The 18,989-nt window shown below is 35.9% G+C and overlaps 1 protein-coding gene across 1 annotated transcript in view; it reads right to left on the bottom strand.

Moving 5' to 3' along the window:
- Positions 1-7,333: 7,333 nt before the first annotated feature.
- LOC150093644 (ras-related protein Rab-11B-like) overlaps positions 7,334-18,989 on the bottom strand; it is a 111,170-nt gene continuing 99,514 nt past the window's right edge. The window contains exon 4 of the mRNA XM_090413239.1: positions 7,334-8,481. Within this exon, the coding sequence (XP_090269365.1) occupies positions 8,339-8,481 (143 nt within the window). The 3' untranslated portion in view covers positions 7,334-8,338. The remainder of the gene's footprint in view (positions 8,482-18,989) is intronic.

An 18,989-nucleotide genomic window follows, 5' to 3' on the forward strand; every position in this document is an offset into this window, starting at 1 on the left:
ATACTGAGGACATGTACAAGTCAAGATATTGCAAGGTAGCCAAAATGTTTTTCAGTTAACCACTGTCGCAACACATACACAAGTACAGGGATACCTTGCATTTATGGCATTTTTTTAAAAAGTTTTCATCCAATTAACGGATAAACATGACTGCTCAACTATAGTCAAGCAGTTATAGTTATCTACAGATATGTAGGTAACATGGAATTTTATGAAGAACTTGTTTTCGTTCAGTGTACTTATCACTGATGCCAGTTTTGTACTCTTTAATGCACTTACTTCCTAATTAAGCTCTTCAGAAAACATGCATTTTGACCAGGAAAAAAAAAAAAAAAAAAAAAAAAAAAAAAAAAAAAAAAAAAAAAATGTAAGATTTGCTTATAAAAGCTTTGATTTTTTCAGTTTAATTCATGAATGTCAGAATGTACTTTTTTTTTTAAATTAATAAATTCTAAATGTGATAAAAGGTAACATAAAAGAAACAGTGATAACACAAACCAGATTTTCACATCTATGAAAACTGGGCTTAAATTTCTTTACGACAGTCACATCGGGAATGCAACCCCCCCCCCCCCCTACATAGACACACAAGCATGATACTGAAACTAATTCTGTAACATGAAAATGCCATTCTGGTTGGCCAAATGGATAACACGTCTGCTCTCAAATCAACCAGTTATGGATTTGAATTCTTCCATGGGCATAAATGGGTGCATCTATAAGGGATATAATGAATGTTGTTGCCTGGTGCAAGACCACCCACCCTGCTTTTCACTTGAAAAATTGCATCTCATACTGCATAATGCAATTATCTCATACTCTACTTGCCAAATGATATGTGATAGGCTTACAGCCTTTCGTGAATGGAATTTATATTATAAACATTATAAAAAAAAAAGTGCAAGCAGAGGTTTCATCATTAAAATCACAAGATATCACATCGGAAGAACATGCCCCATTTCCTAGTTCATTGCTAGTTCTATCCATTCAGAAGTTCCACTATATTGATCTCTAACCAAGATGCTGTGGATGAAAATCCCACTAGGCAAAGATATCTTAATGTAACAGATGAATTTCAATCTATATATGAACTAAATTGCATTACAGTAATGTATGCTTACTGTTGCATCTTGTAAAACATCCTGAGTTATAGGCCACAAATAACATCACCTCATAATATAATTTACATACTATATTTATCTTCATCTCACCCATATTTGTGATGCATGACCTTGATATAACTGATCAATGCTCTGACTGAAAGTGATAGCAATATCAGTGATACAGTAAACAGTATCTCTGTTCCAAACAGGCTATGGCTTGACTTGAAATGTCACTGTAGTATGGATGTTAGTGAACATTTGTGATTGGTAATTTTCATCAGCTAGTATGAGACCATCACCCTGCTTATATGAAAGCTGAAGTAGATTTGAGAGTTCCACATTTGGTCTTCCAAGTTATCTAACATTTAGCAGCACTATTGTCAATGGTGCCTGCTGTACTAATGCACGAGTTGACTTCACAGATCAGATGCACATAACACTCTAAAATATTAAAAAAAAAAAAACACCCAAAGGTGGCCTTTTTTTTGCTTAATTCTTTGCCAAGCATAAGTCTTCTACATCTTCAAAGTTTATTCATATTGCAGACCAATGCCCAGCAACATGTTGCTCTTGGATTTTTCTCACTCTTACGTGTGAAAGGTGTCAAAGACATGGTTCTATCATCTTTTTCTCCATAAGTGTTCACATTGTGATCAATCTCCTATCAGTATTAGGAAGCTAGCTTAAAAATAGATAAAGAAAACGCATTGTCATGCAAATATTTTTCCAGAATGTTTTTTGCCAATTTTAAACTGAAAGAATCCAGTGTTATAAAAAAGAAGTAGGATCACTTCCCCTGGAGTTGTATGCTGATAGCATAATTTATTTTCTATAACAATAATAATAATAGAACATTTTTCTCAGGATTGAGAAAACTAGTACAGTTTGTGATCCACTTCTTGCCTTTTAATTTGTAGGTTAATTGGAGATGGAATGGGATATCTTTTTTTTTTTTTTTACAAAATGGCTGATTTATAACAACCATGTCTGAATCAAAACAGTGCTTTCATTGAAACTACAAGAACAGTTTGTTATGGTGAATGATTTTTATGATAACAAATGTCCTGGGGAGGGGCAATCAGGACTTCTTGGGGTTAGTTACAGTGAGCTAGTTTGTTAACTTTTCTACAGTGAGTTTATTGCACTGCCTAACAATCAGTCTATGAATTCAATCTGAATACATTTGGATAAACACAAAAATATGGAAGAGAAATGTTATCCTCTATGAAAAATACCAAAACCGGCCATTTGCACAATCACAACAATAAGATTAGATTGAGTACTATGTTCACTAGTTTAATGATATCATTATCATTAGTTTTAAATGCATGCGTTTAATCATTTATATGTATGCTCTTACATTTCTGTAGTTCATACACGAAATAAATAAAAATTATCATTAGTCAGATTAGTGAATACATAAGTATGAATACTTTACATAATTTCTGCATTACCAATGTTTGAGTCTAGTGGCAAGGTTTATACATTGGTATTTATAACTAGTTTAAGGAAATTACAACACAGACTAATATTTAATTAAGTTCATTCCAGTTAATATTACTCTTCATTGCAATTTCTTTAAACTACAGTTAAGATTATTTGAATCATTATGCTAGCGTGTGTGTGTGTGTATATATAGTGAATAACTACCTGTACATCTTGTTATACAATAAAACTTTCATGTCACATGGGGACATTTTTCATTACAGAACCATCAGCCCAGCAATATCACTCTCACACATACAAAGTTGGCCTACACCAAACCATGTATTAGCACTGATTTACTATCAGTCATGAGGAAAGAAATCTGCTGATATTCTGCTGACAAGAGATGCAAGGGTGTGGTCTTTGGGGAACACTTCATGGTGAAGGCTGTTCAAGAACCAAAGTAGATGAAATGAAAAATGAATGGGAATAGTAGGTTCAGTAAATCTACAATTCAACTGTAAAAGGATGAACAGTTACTGCAGGTTTAACAGGAAGCATGATGACAGTGTGAATGTGTATGTGAGAAAGAGAGTCACCAATCAGCAAAACTGATATCTTTTAAACAATATCAAGGACCCTTGGGTCTTAGGTGCACCATAAAAAATGTGAAAGCAGTATTCCAAGGTAGGTTAGATGGATTTGTGATTTGCAGAGTTAATGCTGGACAGATTAAAATCTTGAGCGAAAAGATGTCCCCCCCCCCCAGCTCTTTTTTGAAAAAAAAAAAAAAAGACTGCCATAGCTGTGATGTCATCATACTAGTAGAGGATAGGAGTATATGTTGGTCCAAGATGCAAGATTTGGTCTAGATTTGTAAATTGAGCATTCCATGTCACATGTCTAGAGGTAGATGATGCAGACAAGTTCTGTAGATCTTGACTGATTGAACTCATCGGTGGTCACTGAGTTGACAGTTTTCCAAGTGATGTTAACCACTTCCTCCATTACTTTAGGCAGCAATAGGTAGAAAGTAGGATGGCACACTTTTCTTTGGAATTGCTCGTATATAAGAAGACTTGCTTAGCCCCATGGAAATGGCATTTCCGTTAATAGCTCTAGGCTATTAACGTGTAATTAATAAAGTAATTAATTCAAAGAGACGTTTTGAGTTCAATTTTCGTCACTCACTAGAGGAACTTTAGCCCTTTCTTTGACTGGTTCTCCAGTTCGATCTTTGGCACAGGCAAGTAGGTGTTTTCTACCAGAAACTCATGTTTTTCGTCCTGTAGACCCAAGAAATTCAACTGTACAAACCTCACAATTTCAGACAATAACATATTGCATTAGGGACCACAAAATGCAGAATTTGTCTGCCATTTAAAGTTGTGATATAGTCATGGGCCAGCTATTTCTGATTAGCATGGTAGAGACAGACTGCCCCTCAGTCTCCAAAAGTTAGGGCTAAAATGGCCTCGCTTACCTTATGGGGAATAAAAGGCATTAGTTGAGAGCACATCTCTTGAACGCAACTGGTGGGACACCCTCAAGATTAGAGTCCTTTTTTTTTTGTATCCTGGTTGTTCACAATTCTTATAACTTTCTGCCAGTAGGCTACTTGAGGCATGTGTTCCAGGTAAAGTTGGAGGTGATTTACCTTTGTCATCTATACAGGAATTGGATGAGAAAAATGCCAGGAGCAGAGATGGAGAGAAATTGCACTTACCTTTTTACAAGAGACTGGTAGTAACAGTTGGCAATCTGACTATATTTAGCCCTTTCAAAGTCAGATTAAGTGCTGCTAATGATCGTTTTACAATGTTATGGGCTTCAGTGTAGATTGTATACGAAGCTAGACTTTCTCAAACCACTTATGACATGCTGTTAGTTTTTCTTAGATTGAACTTGTAGATCTTTTGGAAAAACCATGGCTTAGATACTGGGCATGAATTTTGAACAGGGCAGGGAAGGAAAATTCTGTTCCAATATGGATAATTTTTGTCACACAGTCTTTAGTATCAGGATCCAGAGAATGGAAACAGTGGTCTGACCATAATAAGGAGAAAAATAAGATCCTTCCACTTGGCACTATAATGCCAAAAAATATATATGACTGTGAATGCCTGAGGGAGGACCTTCTGCTGGAGATGAAGTTTGTATGGGTTATGATCAGCATTGCCAAGAGAAGAGTTATCTCAACAGTGTATATCTGCAAGGAGATCTGATTAAGAAAAGATTCAGAATGTAGGATGAGCAGAGAGGTTTATTAGGTATTCTGGTTAGTAGATGAACAATTTGTTTTGGGTCATGTTTTCCAATTTGGTGAAAGGAACTAGAGAAAGGGAACAAACTGGAATTGTGAACATTAGTCACCAAGGAATGTGACCTATTATAGTCAGACATTAAGAAATCAAGCTTCACAGATAATTCAAAGAAGTCAAGAATAATTTTGAGAATTGGGAGAGCAATAGAGACAGCAAATTCATGGTATATAATAATGCAAAGAAATATTAATTAATCCACAGAAAAACAGGAGATTCAAGATTGGGCATTCTCTGGCAAGGAATATTAGATTACACAAAAGCACAAATATCACCCTCAAGGCAGAAGGAATCAGTATAGTATGGACTGTTAAAACTAACCATTATAACAATTTGTTATTTAGCCCCAAACATCAGGTTTGAATATCTGTAGATGTGGTTGAAGATCATTTTTTTAAAATTTTTTTTTGTCAATGGTTAAGAGGTGAAGAGAAAAAGAATTATTTTAGCTGTCTTGTTATAGTTGGCTGTAAAATGCATTTAGAATATCTAAATTACATTTTAATGGTTACTGTAAGAAGGTTATACAACAACCAAAATCTGGATGTGTGACACTCCCTTATTGATGATTTTGATCTGAGAAAAGTAACTTCAGGGAGTTTCAAGCTACATATGGAAGAAAAGCTGTTTACTTATACTTCAAGCCCAAATTATTCATTCTAGAAATGTTTTCTTCTAACTTATGACAAACCTTGCAGTATCCAATCAAGTTTCAAGGTCATCTATAGTCAGTGCCATGAATGCTGATCCCTATATCCTTTCAATGGGAGCAAGCAATAATCAACTCGCCTTCAATGCTTCCTACAACGTAATCCCCCCCCCCCCCCTCGAAAAAAGACCATTTTCCCTTTACCTTTGGATAATGCTCAGCTAAGTCTAGACCAGATCTCTCTTCTAACTCACTTATACCTTGCCCTCACTGCATCGCTTCCAAAAAAACTTCAATCTTATAATAACAAGAACAGTTGCAGCCCAACATTCTTTTACAGATGACTTACTGATTCATCTTTCATTCGATCTACCCTAGTTCTGCCATTCCAATGAAGTATTCTCAAAAAATACAACCTCCAGCTCGTCAAAAAGAATTATTACATGACACCTTCAAGTTGTTTAAGACTCATCAAGGAAGGACACCCACTCTGCAAGTCTCTTTCTACACTCAATCCACAACTACAGCAAACTGCATCATCTACACCAATGCCATCTACTGCCCACCACCACCAGTATTTTCACAGACAATCACAAACATCCATGCCTGCAGCAGGATTTGAAACTGCAGCTTTTTGGCTGGAGAGCAGATACGTTAACCACTCGGCCAACCAGGCCAGCACATTACATATCAACAGATTACTTTTTTCTTAACCACTGCCTACATTGAATTTGGTTGCTATAGGTCTCTCATGTGTGGCAGTGATATAAAAAATAAAAATCTGTGGTCAATATAATACTAGAACTGAATACTGCTTTAATCAATGCTTTACAGTAACTAGCATTGCAGAAAGATGCCATTTCATGAGAGAATTTAAGCATTTCCTGTTTCTACTTTAGAGAACACAAATATTGCATTCCAGAAATGATCTTAAAATTGATTGTCTATGTGCAAGGAAGGATATAATTTATTATTTTCAATGATTAATATGCTTCATATTTCATGCAAATTCAATAAATGTTATCCAAAACATCAAAGCATTATTTTAAAATTATAAGCATAAAAAATATAGAACATTTGTTTCAAGAACTGGAACATTGATGTTATGTCAAATCCACATGTTATATTGGAGAGGAATAAATTGTCTTCCCGTTTTTTTTTTTTTTTAAACTTATGTAAACCACACAAGTAAAATTTCAAGAATTTTTACATGGCATTTCTCTAAAGAATAATTGCAAACACCTGAAAGATACTAAAATATTTAAATTCATTTGCCCAAACACAATGTTATAGTAATTTTTAGTTACATTATGATTCCCTCAGCTAGTGCTAATGTGATGGGTAAATGTAAATCCATCAAACGTGGCTATAGAAAATAAATTGCTCCATATAACAATCTATCTAAAAGATAGAACATACTATAGTGCATTCATGCTATACTGAAGGCAATTCACTAAAACTTTTGTCCTTATAAGTTTGTTATAGTCAGTTACAGTTACTATTAAAGACTGAGAAGGATAAGCATATTGGATTTTTTCTTTTGGATTTATCTGTCAACATATGTTTACAGTTATACTGTACAGAATCAGTTAAAACTGCATTACAATTCTATATAAACTATGCCCACACATTTAAATATAGCATAGGAAAAAAAAAAAAAAAAAGTCGCTGTTTGCATGCTACTAACTTCAACATTTAGCAAATCATGCATTTAAAATTTACATTATTCTACATTTTCTAAGTTAAGTAAAGACTAATGCCTGTCTCAGAACAAAACAAAAACCAAGAGTACATGTAGCTGAAAAAAAAAAAAAAAAAAAAAAAAAAAAGCAAAGTTTAGTCATTGTTCTTTATTGCTGTTTTTAATGTTTTAAGAATGAGAAGTTATACATCCTTACAATTCTTTGAGCACACACAATGCTTTCATACACTGCCTTACACCAAACATTTCATAATTTTTTAAGAAATTAACACTTAAATTGACTAACTATTTTATGATAAATATTTTAAATTATTGTGAATACAAGTAATCCATGACCATATTATTTCCAAAGAAAACTGTTCATAGTATATATATATATAGTTGAAAGTTTTATAATACAATAACATATCTGAATAATACACAATAAAAAATTGGTCATACTAAATTGTGGGAAAAGAAGCATACCCCCTTTGGACAAACAAAAAACACATTTTATTCTACATGAAACAAGTAACATCTTCAATAACAAGGACACCATACAAATCAGTATATTATAAAGATTCTAAAGCTGAAATCAATAGTGATATATGCTGACAGTCTAGATTTGAAAGATTACCACAGTTTCTGAATACTGATCCTTAAAGATTTTAAAATAACTAATACCTAAAAATTATCTTGATGGTCATAGCATACACACAGGAAAAGCTCAAATTTATGCCTTCAGCTTTATAAATTACAAAATCATGAGAAGTGGTGCATAATAGTATTTTGTCTCCCAAAATAAATTGTCAGTGACATAATACCTGCAATGGTGATATTGGAATGTTTTGTATCACAAAACAATCTGCTAGTGATATAACATCTGCAATGCTGAAATAGGAAATGTTTCATATCAACAAAAACAAATTGCTAGTGATAACATCTGCAAAAGCAAGTACACTTTTACAGCTATTAAACTTATCACAGTGAAAAACTATTTCATTAGATACTTGTTCACTATCTTGTTCATTATCAGTTAAAGGTTAAACCAAATAACAAATCAACAATGACAGTGAACAAGATGTAGGTGCAGGAGCTCATTACACATTGTTTGCTATCTGGTGGAACATACGCACTTCACTACAAAGACAAATATAACCTATGATTGGCAGCATGGCTTCTTTCGGATATCTGAGCTATCTGTTGGAGGAATAATAATAGACTTAACATTGTCTCCTGAAGGAGAAGGATCACTGTCTGCATCATTCCTGATCTGTTTCTGAGAGACAATACGGTAAATTTCTAAACAATGAAAGAAAAACAGTTAATTAAAATTTTGATATAAAAACACATATTAGTCTATTATCTTTATTTAAAAACAACTTCTAAATCATCAACATGAAACAAAATATGCCAAACTCAGTAAACATAAGATGCTGAATGTTACATATTCTAACAAATACTTAATCCCCTCCCTGCTAAAGGCTAAGCTTTGACTTATACTCAACTTACCTGAATATGAAGGTATTGGAAGTTCTTAATAAAATTACATGACAAGAAATTGCATTTTAATTTTTATGAATGTTTTACACTTTCCTAAGTAAAAATTTGCATGCAAAGTATTTTCACATGTTTCTTACATACAGAGAATGCTTAGCTCAATGTTCAAATTGCCATTTGAAAACTTAATGGCAAAAGTTATTTATCATATTTGAAAGTTCTAGTGATAGCAGAATTTAGCAAAAAAAGTTGCTTTCTCAAATCCAGAATTAAGTCACACCATTTTGCATCTAATACATGAGAAATATGGCTTTTTGTCATTGGAGTAACTGCACATTTGTGTGTAGTAACTGCAAAGGTCTAGAACTTGCTGACGAGACCAACGAAAGCTGGCAACGGTTTAGGAATGACTTTCAACATAATGTTATCCCACACACACTTTATATATATTTTAACTTTTCTAAATAACTTAGGGAATTGAAACAACGTAGATCCGAATATAAATTAAATTATACTTTAATAGATATTTCCGATATTTCGGCAATGTCACATTGCCATTTTCTAAAGGAACTTACAAAAAGGCAGGTGCACACACAGGCAATAACAATACAGTAACTGAGAATGAAGATATGAAGCTATCGTTCTCCTAGAAGTCCTGATGGTGCCCTCTAGCAGGCTAAGTAGGCGTTCTTGGCCGTTGGGCTGAAGGTCTGCTGATGTATGCCTCCCAAATTTGGGGCAGTCACATACAACCAAATTTGTTGAGGTTTGGAGAGTTTCTTAGGGCAGAGGCTGATTCCATAAATAATCTTTCGAATTTATATTTGCTCCGGTGTATTATTGTTGCTTTCTTCCACCGTATTCTGTGGCGAGTATCCAGAGCATGGTCTGCAAGACCAGAATAGCTATACTTGTAAAACCGGATGTAGTCCTTGTGTTCAGAAATTCTGATATTCGTTGTCCTGCCTGTTTGGCCAAAGTACGACAGTGTACAACTGCAAGGGACCTGGTATATACCAGGTAGGTCTAGGGGAAGTGGTTGGTCTTTGGTAGAGCGGATAAGGGATGCCAATTTTCTGTAAGGCCTGTAACAGGAGGTGAGGTCATGTTTTTTTAGAATTTTGGTAATTTTTTCTGAGGTGCCTCGGATGTAGGGAATGGTGATGGATTTAGAGTAATCTTTTTTGTGGAGGGGGGGGGCTGTGGTTTGTAGGTTTTAATATTTTTTGGATTTTTTTTGGGGGGGGGGGGTTAGCCATTGGCTGAGAAAGTGTTGAGGATGTGATTTAGTTCAGTGTTAAGGGCTATGTCGTTAGAACAGATTAGTTTAGCCCTGTTGTATAGTATTTTTACCACTCCATATTGTTGTGAGGGGGCGTGGTGGTGGGATTGTTGGTGGATGTATCTGCCTGTATGGGTGGGTTTTCTGTAAACTGAGAAAACCAAAGTTCCATCAGGCTGGCGGGTGACTAGTGTGTCTAGGAAAGGGAGGCAGTTGTTTTCCTCTTTTTCCAGGGTGAACTTGATTCTGGCGTGTTGGTTGTTTAAGTGTGTGTTTAAGTGTGGAAGGAGAGGAGTGTTTCAGAGCCATGTGGCCAAATAGCGAACACATCATCAACGTAGCGAAGCCATATGGTTGGTTTTTGTGGGGCAGAGGCTAAGGCTTTTTCCTCAAAGGTCTCCATAAAGAAATTGGCCAAGGGTGGGGAGAGTGGTGAGCCCATGGCTGTCCCCTCTATTTGTTTGTAGAATTTTCCCTGCCAAACGAAATAGCCTGAGTTCATTGTGAACTGAAATAGGGCTGAGATATCGGGGGAAAATTTAGCTTGGATTAGCTCTAAAGTTTCCTTGAGTGGGACATTTGTGAATAAGGAGGAGACGTCGAAGCTGACCATTATGTCAGTATGTTGGAGTGTAAGGTTTTCTATGCTGGCTTTGAAGTGGGCTGAGTTTTTTTATATGTGATGGTGTGTTGCCAGTATAGTGTGTGAGCTCCTTGGCCAAATGTTTAGCTAATTTGTATGTGGGGGAATCAATGCCATCCACTATGGGACACCCTTGGCCAATTTCTTTATGGAGACCTTTGAGGAAAAAGCCTTAGCCTCTGCCCCACAAAAACCAACCATATGGCTTCGCTACGTTGATGATGTGTTCGCTATTTGGCCACATGGCTCTGAAACACTCCTCTCTTTCCTTACACACTTAAACAACCAACACGCCAGAATCAAGTTCACCCTGGAAAAAGAGGAAAACAACTGCCTCCCTTTCCTAGACACACTAGTCACCTGCCAGCCTGATGGAACTTTGGTTTTCTCAGTTTACAGAAAACCCGCCCATTCAGGCAGATACATCCACCAACAATCCCCCCCCCCCTCACAACAATATGGAGTGGTAAAAACACTATACAACAGGACTAAACTAATCTGTTCTAACGACATAGCCCTTAACACTGAACTAAATCACATCCTCAACACTTTCTCAGCCAATGGCTACCCCCCCCCAAATATTAAAACCTACAAACCACAGCCCCCCTCCTCCCCCCCCTCCACAAAAAAGATTACTCTAAATCCATCACCATTCCCTACATCCAAGGCACCTCAGAAAAAATTACCAAAATTCTAAAAAAACATGACCTCACCCCCTGTTATAGGCCTTACAGAAAATTGGCATCCCTTATCCGCTCTACCAAAGACCAACCACTTCCCCTAGACCTACCTGGTGTATACCAGGTCCCTTGCAGTTGTAAACTGTCGTACTTTGGCCAAACAGGCAGGACAGTGAATATCAGAATTTCTGAACACAAGGACTACATCCGGTTTTACAAGTATAGCCATTCTGGTCTTGCAGACCATGCTCTGGATACTCGCCACAGAATACGGTGGAAGAAAGCAACAATAATACACCGGAGCAAATATAAATTCGAAAGATTATTTATGGAATCAGCCTCTGCCCTAAGAAGCTCTCCAAACCTCAACAAATTTGGTTGTATGCGACTGCCCCAAATTTGGGAGGCATACATCAGCAGACCTTCAGCCCAACGGCCAAGAACGCCTACTTAGCCCGCTAGAGGGCACCATCAGGACTTCTAGGAGAACGATAGCTTCATATCTTCATTCTCAGTTACTGTATTGTTATTGCCTGTGTGCACCTGCCTTTTTGTAAGTTCCTTTAGAAAATGGCAATGTGACATTGCCGAAATATCGGAAATATCTATTAAAGTATAATTTAATTTATATTCGGATCTACGTTGTTTCAATTCCCTAAGTTATTTAGAAATGCATAACCAACGTATAAGCCTGTCTACGAGAATCAATATATTTTAACAGATGGAGTTTGAAAGAAGCGTTATGATAGGCTGCCATGTTGCTGGCCTATCTGTTCAACAAATTGGCATCCCAGGTCAACAATCAGTGATACCCACAGTGGATAACCCACCACACTCACCAAACATAACTGTAGGGTGCTACAAAGGATAATATGTAAAAACTGCCATTTGTCAGCCGACATATTGAATGTGGTGTTTCGTGCATCAACTGGAACATGAATCAGTACAAAAACATTCAGAACTGGACTCACAATATGGGTTCAAATAGTAGGAACTCAATATGCCAGTTTCACTTTACCTGAACTAATATGCAGTGTCATCTTCCGTGGTGCAAAGAACATGTATAATTGGATGCGAAACTTGGAAAGCTATGTTATTGAACAACGAATCACACTAGCCCAGCGAACATCTATTACCAGAATGCATTACCTCAACTATGAAATCCGGAGGTGGCAGCGTGATGGTATGGTCCTAGACCTCTGCTTGTGGTACCATGAACATTGAAAGGTATCTGAACATTCTGGACAATGCAATGCTTTCTACTTTTTTGCTGTTTCTACAGAACTGACCATAGTCTCTTTCAGCGAGACAAATGCACTGAGTCGTAAGGCTGCTGTTGTAACTGAAAAGTTCTGATAAACACCTAGAACAAAAATAATTTTAAAGCAACTGATATAACCACAAGAAAGAACATATCTTAAAACCCTTTAACCTCCATGTTTCATCAAATTGTAGTGCGGGCTGTCATAGAATTTTTCGTGCTGCAGGAAAAGGCTGCAACTAAGATTTACCAAACTGTGCAAGACTTTAGGGGACTGTGCTCCACTATATCTAACATTTGCCAGATGGATGGCAAATGTTTAAAACTGGGAATCCTGAGACAACAAATGCCCCCAGGTCAGGAAGACCTTCCACAGCAATCATGCCTGAAAATATCGATGCAGTACACGCGACGATCCTTGATGATAGATGAATACCAGCCAAACACATTGCAAAGACTTGAGATATGCAGGTCATGAGCGAGTCATTATCCGCCAATATCTGGAACATGCAGAAGCTCTCAGCAAAGTGGGTTCCCAAATGTTTGAATGCCAACCAAAAGACGTGTGCTGTCAAGGGATTTTGGGTCATTTTGAGAAATCAGGCACAAATATTTTGGCTCGTATTGGGACTGTTGATGAAACATGGCTTCATCACTATGACCGAAAGACAAAACAACAGTCAATGGAGTGGGAAAACAAAAGGGAAAATTGTTATAGCAGCAGTTTATTCAATAGCTCTGAAGGAACTGAAGCAAAAGAACTGCAGGAAACTGAGCAGATGTATGCTGCTTTTGTAGGACAACACACCTGCTCATGAAACCCAACAAAGCAATACACAACTTAGGCTTTCAATGTCTGCCTCATCCACCCTATTTGGCAGACCTGGCCTCATCTGACTATTTCCTATTCCCAAATTTAAAGAAACAAAATTACCATAGATGATGAAGTCATAACCAACTGAGGACTGGTTTATGCAACAAGGGAAAGACTTTTTTCTCAGAGGATTGCAAATGATGCAGCAGCATTCATGGGGTATATATATATGTGTAAGTTACATTGTTCTACCTCAGTTCCTTCATGGGGTTTATCACAACTTTTCAGCACACCCTTGTATCACTTAGCACAAAGTGATCCAGGAATTTTTAAGTCAAGCTTTCTTATTTCTCCTTCAAAGCAAGGATGAGATATTGTCTGTGTTCTGGAGGGGAATATTTGGACGCAATGTATATCTCTATTGCCTTCCAAATGTGTTCTATGGGGTTGGAATCTGGAGAGCACACTGGTCAATCTATTCAATTAATATCCTTTGTCTCCCGAAGCATCTCCGCTGCTTGTGTATGATTAGGTCAGGCACTGTCATCCATAAAAATGAATTCTTTGGGTAAAGCACCATGGGGCAATTGAACATGATTGTTCATCAGTCACCGTTCATTTTTCCAGCCCCTGTAGCCCACACCATGATTCCAGCAGTGTCGTATCTATCCTTTCAAGAACATTCTTGCAATGTTAGCCAGTACCACTTTCATGCTGGATCAATTGTCATCTAGAATCAGAGGAAAGACTTAAATGACTCACCTGTAAAGAGTACATTAGCCAACCGTTGTCTTGTCCAATTTTTATGGACATAACACTACTGAAAATGTGCTCTACAATGAGTTGTAGATAAAAGGACACAGACTACAGGCCTTCAGGTATATATGCCTACTTGTTGCAGACATCTTGCCACAGTTTTTTTGAGATATCTGTGTAACTGTGCTTGAATGGAGCCAACTTGCAAGCTGACCTGCTGTGGTGTGCTGTTTACGTTTTTTCTGTTATAACCAAAAATCTGTTTTCTTGTTTCATGGTAGTGAGGGAGACCTCTTAGCAAACACCTGGAACACATTCCATTGGTTTGAAACGCTGCCCAGAGCCTGGATACAACACCATTTCTTCAAGCTTTCCAAGCTAGATGTCTTTGAGAAACTACAAGACATCCAAGTTTTCAACTTTATTCCTTCATGAAAACACAATTCACTTTGCATCATCTTTTGTCCTGTTGAGTGCTACCATGTAATCTCTTTGTGCACAATTCGAAAATCTGAACGTGCACCCACTTTCTACTTATGATTGTCAGTTATACGAATTGCCACAAGCTGATTCATCTGAATTTGTGAATATAATTTTCAGAAACAGCATTTGTCCTTAGGTTTTGGACACCAGTGTACAAGCAGATTAGTAACAGATATATTAGGTATAAGCTTTTATTTGCATTCACTTGAATAAAAAATATGGATGAAAACAGGAATATACAATATGAGTAATAAATTATATTTAGTTTTATCATATAGGGGCAAAAAAAAAGTGAGTGGTTTTAATGATAAGGTTTAAAACATTTCTAAAAAATGACTAAAAATACTTTATTAGGAAAAACAAGCACCATCATAATGAATAACTTTCTTCTAACAAGATGTTTATAAATATTATTCCTACAAACTACTGATTTTTATAGAAGAGGGTGTGTGTGCATGTGGAGGGTGCTTCAGATACTTCTAGATTTTATTTTATTTCTTGCAGATGGGTCAGAATTTCCCCATGAAGGACATGGATATTGTCTCACATCATGTGTGCTGTGTGAGGTTCTGCACTATACTGAAGGAACATAATGCCTTTGCAATTAACCAGTGTAGGCCAATATTTCTGGAGCAGTGCATCACGAATCCACTACATTGTGACAAGATGTCTTCTATGATCTTTCTGCTAAAAGCAAGAAGCTCGCAATGGACAATATATGCTACATTCTATCAGGTACCCAACAAAATCTATTTGTGAATTATGAGCTTTGACATGGGGGAGGTGGGTGCAGGCACTGTTTTGGATAAATAATGCTGTGTGGGCATTCCTATACATAAGCCACTTTGTCATATGCCATGAGTCCAAAAATGGATTATGCATGATGTAAAAGCAGAGATCAGCAAACTAATAATCTTTCCAGTATCATTATTATTATGTGACACCTCCAGGGAGTTCAAAGACTCATTGAGGGAGAGTGTGCAAACAGTATCGAACAACTGTCCCCTTCCAACTACTAATCGCGCTCAAACTTGCTTAACTTTTTGTGAGCCATTAGTAGCAGAGGCTCTATCAATCGACCAACCTTTGCTGGTGAATGAATGGTTCCACTGTCCTACAATCTTTTAGCAAGCTACTGGCTAGAATGTGTGGGTTAAAACTAATTTTCAATTAGTCATTCCACAGAGGGTGAGTCAACAAGATTCATTATTTGTTTGCAATTTTTTTAACCCATGTTGATCTGGATGAAAAAAAATCACTGAGTGCATCTCTGAATGCCATTCATATTTTGCTAGTTGCATGTGAGAAAATGAGAATGCATTCCGTTTACAATGTATTACAAACTTTGAAATATTCACTGCAGAAAAAACTTTTTAAGGTCATCTTGCAGATTATCTATTTATAGATTCTTGAATATCAATAGTTATTTTCTAAAATTTTTCATTTTTAATATAGTTCTACCAATGAAACTTTGCTGCCTTAATTTTTTCTCAACTTCTAATTCAACTGATTTATAGGTTAAAATCAAGTTGAACATGTTATTAATACTGAAAGTTTGGTATACAGAATGATTTCTCTTTCTCTAAGTTTATTCCATCAGCTTCCAACCACACCAACCTTGCTAATCAAATTCTGGCTAAGGTATTAAATACTATACCTTAGCCAGAATTTTCTAGAGAAAATTCACCAAACTGACTTTTTGGACATCTGAGAGTTGACAATTTTTATCATCTTTTTAACGACTTAAAAAAAAAAAAAAAGCTTTTGCAGCTCATAAGTCAATGAGACTTTTCTTATTTCATTATCTTTCCACATGATGTGCACATCTTTAGGATAATACAGATAACATTAGTAATGAGCTGACAATGTTCTGAACTTTCCATTATTATATTATTACCTTTGTTAATTTCTCCAATTTTTTTTTTTCAAAACTACTGACTGGATCTTTTTGACTTGCATAGAGTTATAGTAACCATATAATTTCCTCTATTTCAACATTTCTGGTTATAAATTATCTACTCAAGCTGCCTTTTTGGTGTTCAGGTTTTCTAGTGTTTTTCTATTCCAAATATTGACTTGTATACTGAGGTTTTGAGTTTTATATAAGTCTGTCACTACTTTTCTCATTAAAAATTTTTAAGGTAATTCCAAAATACCCCAATCTTCAATTTTTATGTTGTTCTTACCATCTCCATTTCCTTTTACAGCACCCTTTCCTACATTTCTTTCAAGAATTCTTGTATAGGATTGGTTAGAAAGGCCTTAATTTTTCTATCCTTGCATCTAGTGATGTGAATAAACCAATATTCATTTCTTATATGAGTCCTTTTCTAATAATGTTTATATATCTGAGTTTACAGTTCAATCCTGAAAGGTGCTCCATTTTTTTTTTTTTTTTTCAAAATTTCATATACCAAATAAACAAAAGAACACCCTGTATATACGTGGGTGGCATGAAAAGTTCTCATCCTCAACCATAAATGGCAACACTATCGGCAAGATTTTTTTTTCTAAGTTGGTACATCTGTCATAAGCATTGATGCGAAATTGCAAGTCATTCCATCAAGTAGTTTTTTTTTTATACAGCTGTCAGAAGCCAAAGTGTTGTCTGTATCCCTTGAAATGGATAAAATTTAGTATTGTGCAGTTATAAAATTCTTTATAAAAAAAGGTTTAACGCCAAAAGAAGTTCATAAAAGTTTATGGACAACTCTTCTCCTTTGTTTTTGACAATTAAGAAATGGGCTGCCGAGTTTAAACATGGCTGTACAAGCCTTGAAGATAATCCACGTGAAGTATGTCCAAAAAGTGTAATAACACCAAAAATCATTGATCGAGTGCACGATATGATATTGGATGACCGGCAAGTCAAAGTGCATGAAATTGCTGAGACTATAGGCATTTCAACAGAACATGTACAATACATTTTGCATGAAGAATTGCAAATGAAAAAGCTTGGCCCAAGATGGGTGCCGTGCAGATCAAAAATGCACTCGCATGATAATCTCTGAACAGTGCTTGGAGCATTTTAAGAAGAATAAAACTGATTTTGTGCATTGATTTATTACTATGGATGAGACTTGGATTCACCAGTACACACTTGAATCCAAACAGCAGTCAAAACAGTGGACAGAAGGTTGGGGGGGGGGGGCGAGTTAAACTGATAAAAATATTTTTAATACAATAAATTTGCATTAAAAATATTTTTATCCATTCAACTAAAATTCATTAGGTGATTATAAAAATTTATTTAAAGAATAAAATCTAGTTTTCTTTTCACAAAGCTCTTGAATTATTTCAGTAGTGGTTACAATAATCTCTCTCTGTGTGTATATATATACAGCAAAGCCAGTCCGTTCAATCATGATTGTGTCATGGTAGATCTTAAATAGGTTTTTAAAAGGCGTAAGTTAGGAAATGACCTTTCACTGACGCATGTTGTTACCAGAAGAGTTGCAAATATTTTTAATAAGTTATAGATGTTAGGATATATCATTTTGTCACACTTTGAAACTGCATCAACGGCATTTTTGCATGGAGCTATTGCAAACGGTTTTTCAAATTTCTTATAAGACAACTTGAATTTGGCGTTCAAAATTGCTGGATTTGTATAAGGCAAATCACCGGCATAAAATTCACACAATTGATGAAAATCTTCCATTGCACTTGTCGTTGGAGCATCTTTTCCATTTGGTAGAAGAGAAAAAATATATTTCAAAATGTTGCGGTGCTGAGTGAAACATTCACGAAGTTAACAATATTTGGTCAATAAATGGAATGAAATAATTCTCCTGAAATACTCTTCTACAGAATCGGCTGGAAGATTGGATCTTAATGTTTGTTTTGAAGTCCTTGGCTTTTTAATGTCAATATTAAAATTATTGGCTTTTATACATGCTTCATCGTAAATATCTTTAAATGAAGAACTGGTGTTTCACAAACGGTATTTAATTGAGCCACAACATCTTCAACAAAATTTAGGGCAATTAAGAGGTCACTGTCAGATTTTTGCATTATTTTAGACAATGGTAAAGGTGCACACAAATATTTTTTGCAAGCTAAATAAAGATATTATAAAACTTAAAAGATATTAATATTATAAGCAACAAGGACATCCTGTCTTTTAGGGGTATTGAAGAAATTGTGTACCTTTTCAATTATACCAATGCAATTTGTTATTTGTCACAGACATAGCATTTCCAAGTGTCAAATTCAAACTATGTGATGCACAATGAACATATAAAGCTTGTCGATATTATTATTACATAACACCTTCAGGTAGTCCAAAGACATATCGAGGAAGGGCACCTGGACACTCTACAACTCTCCGTCTTCACCAACCACAAGTACAATCATCATCATCAACTGCCGACCACTACCACTAGTATTTT

The sequence above is a fragment of the Typopeltis vanoorti genome, chromosome 23, assembly GCF_054136105.1.
Source record: "Typopeltis vanoorti isolate ZY-2024b chromosome 23, IOZ_Tvanoo_1.0, whole genome shotgun sequence".
In the NCBI taxonomy this organism is placed as follows: Eukaryota; Metazoa; Arthropoda; class Arachnida; order Uropygi; family Thelyphonidae; genus Typopeltis; species Typopeltis vanoorti.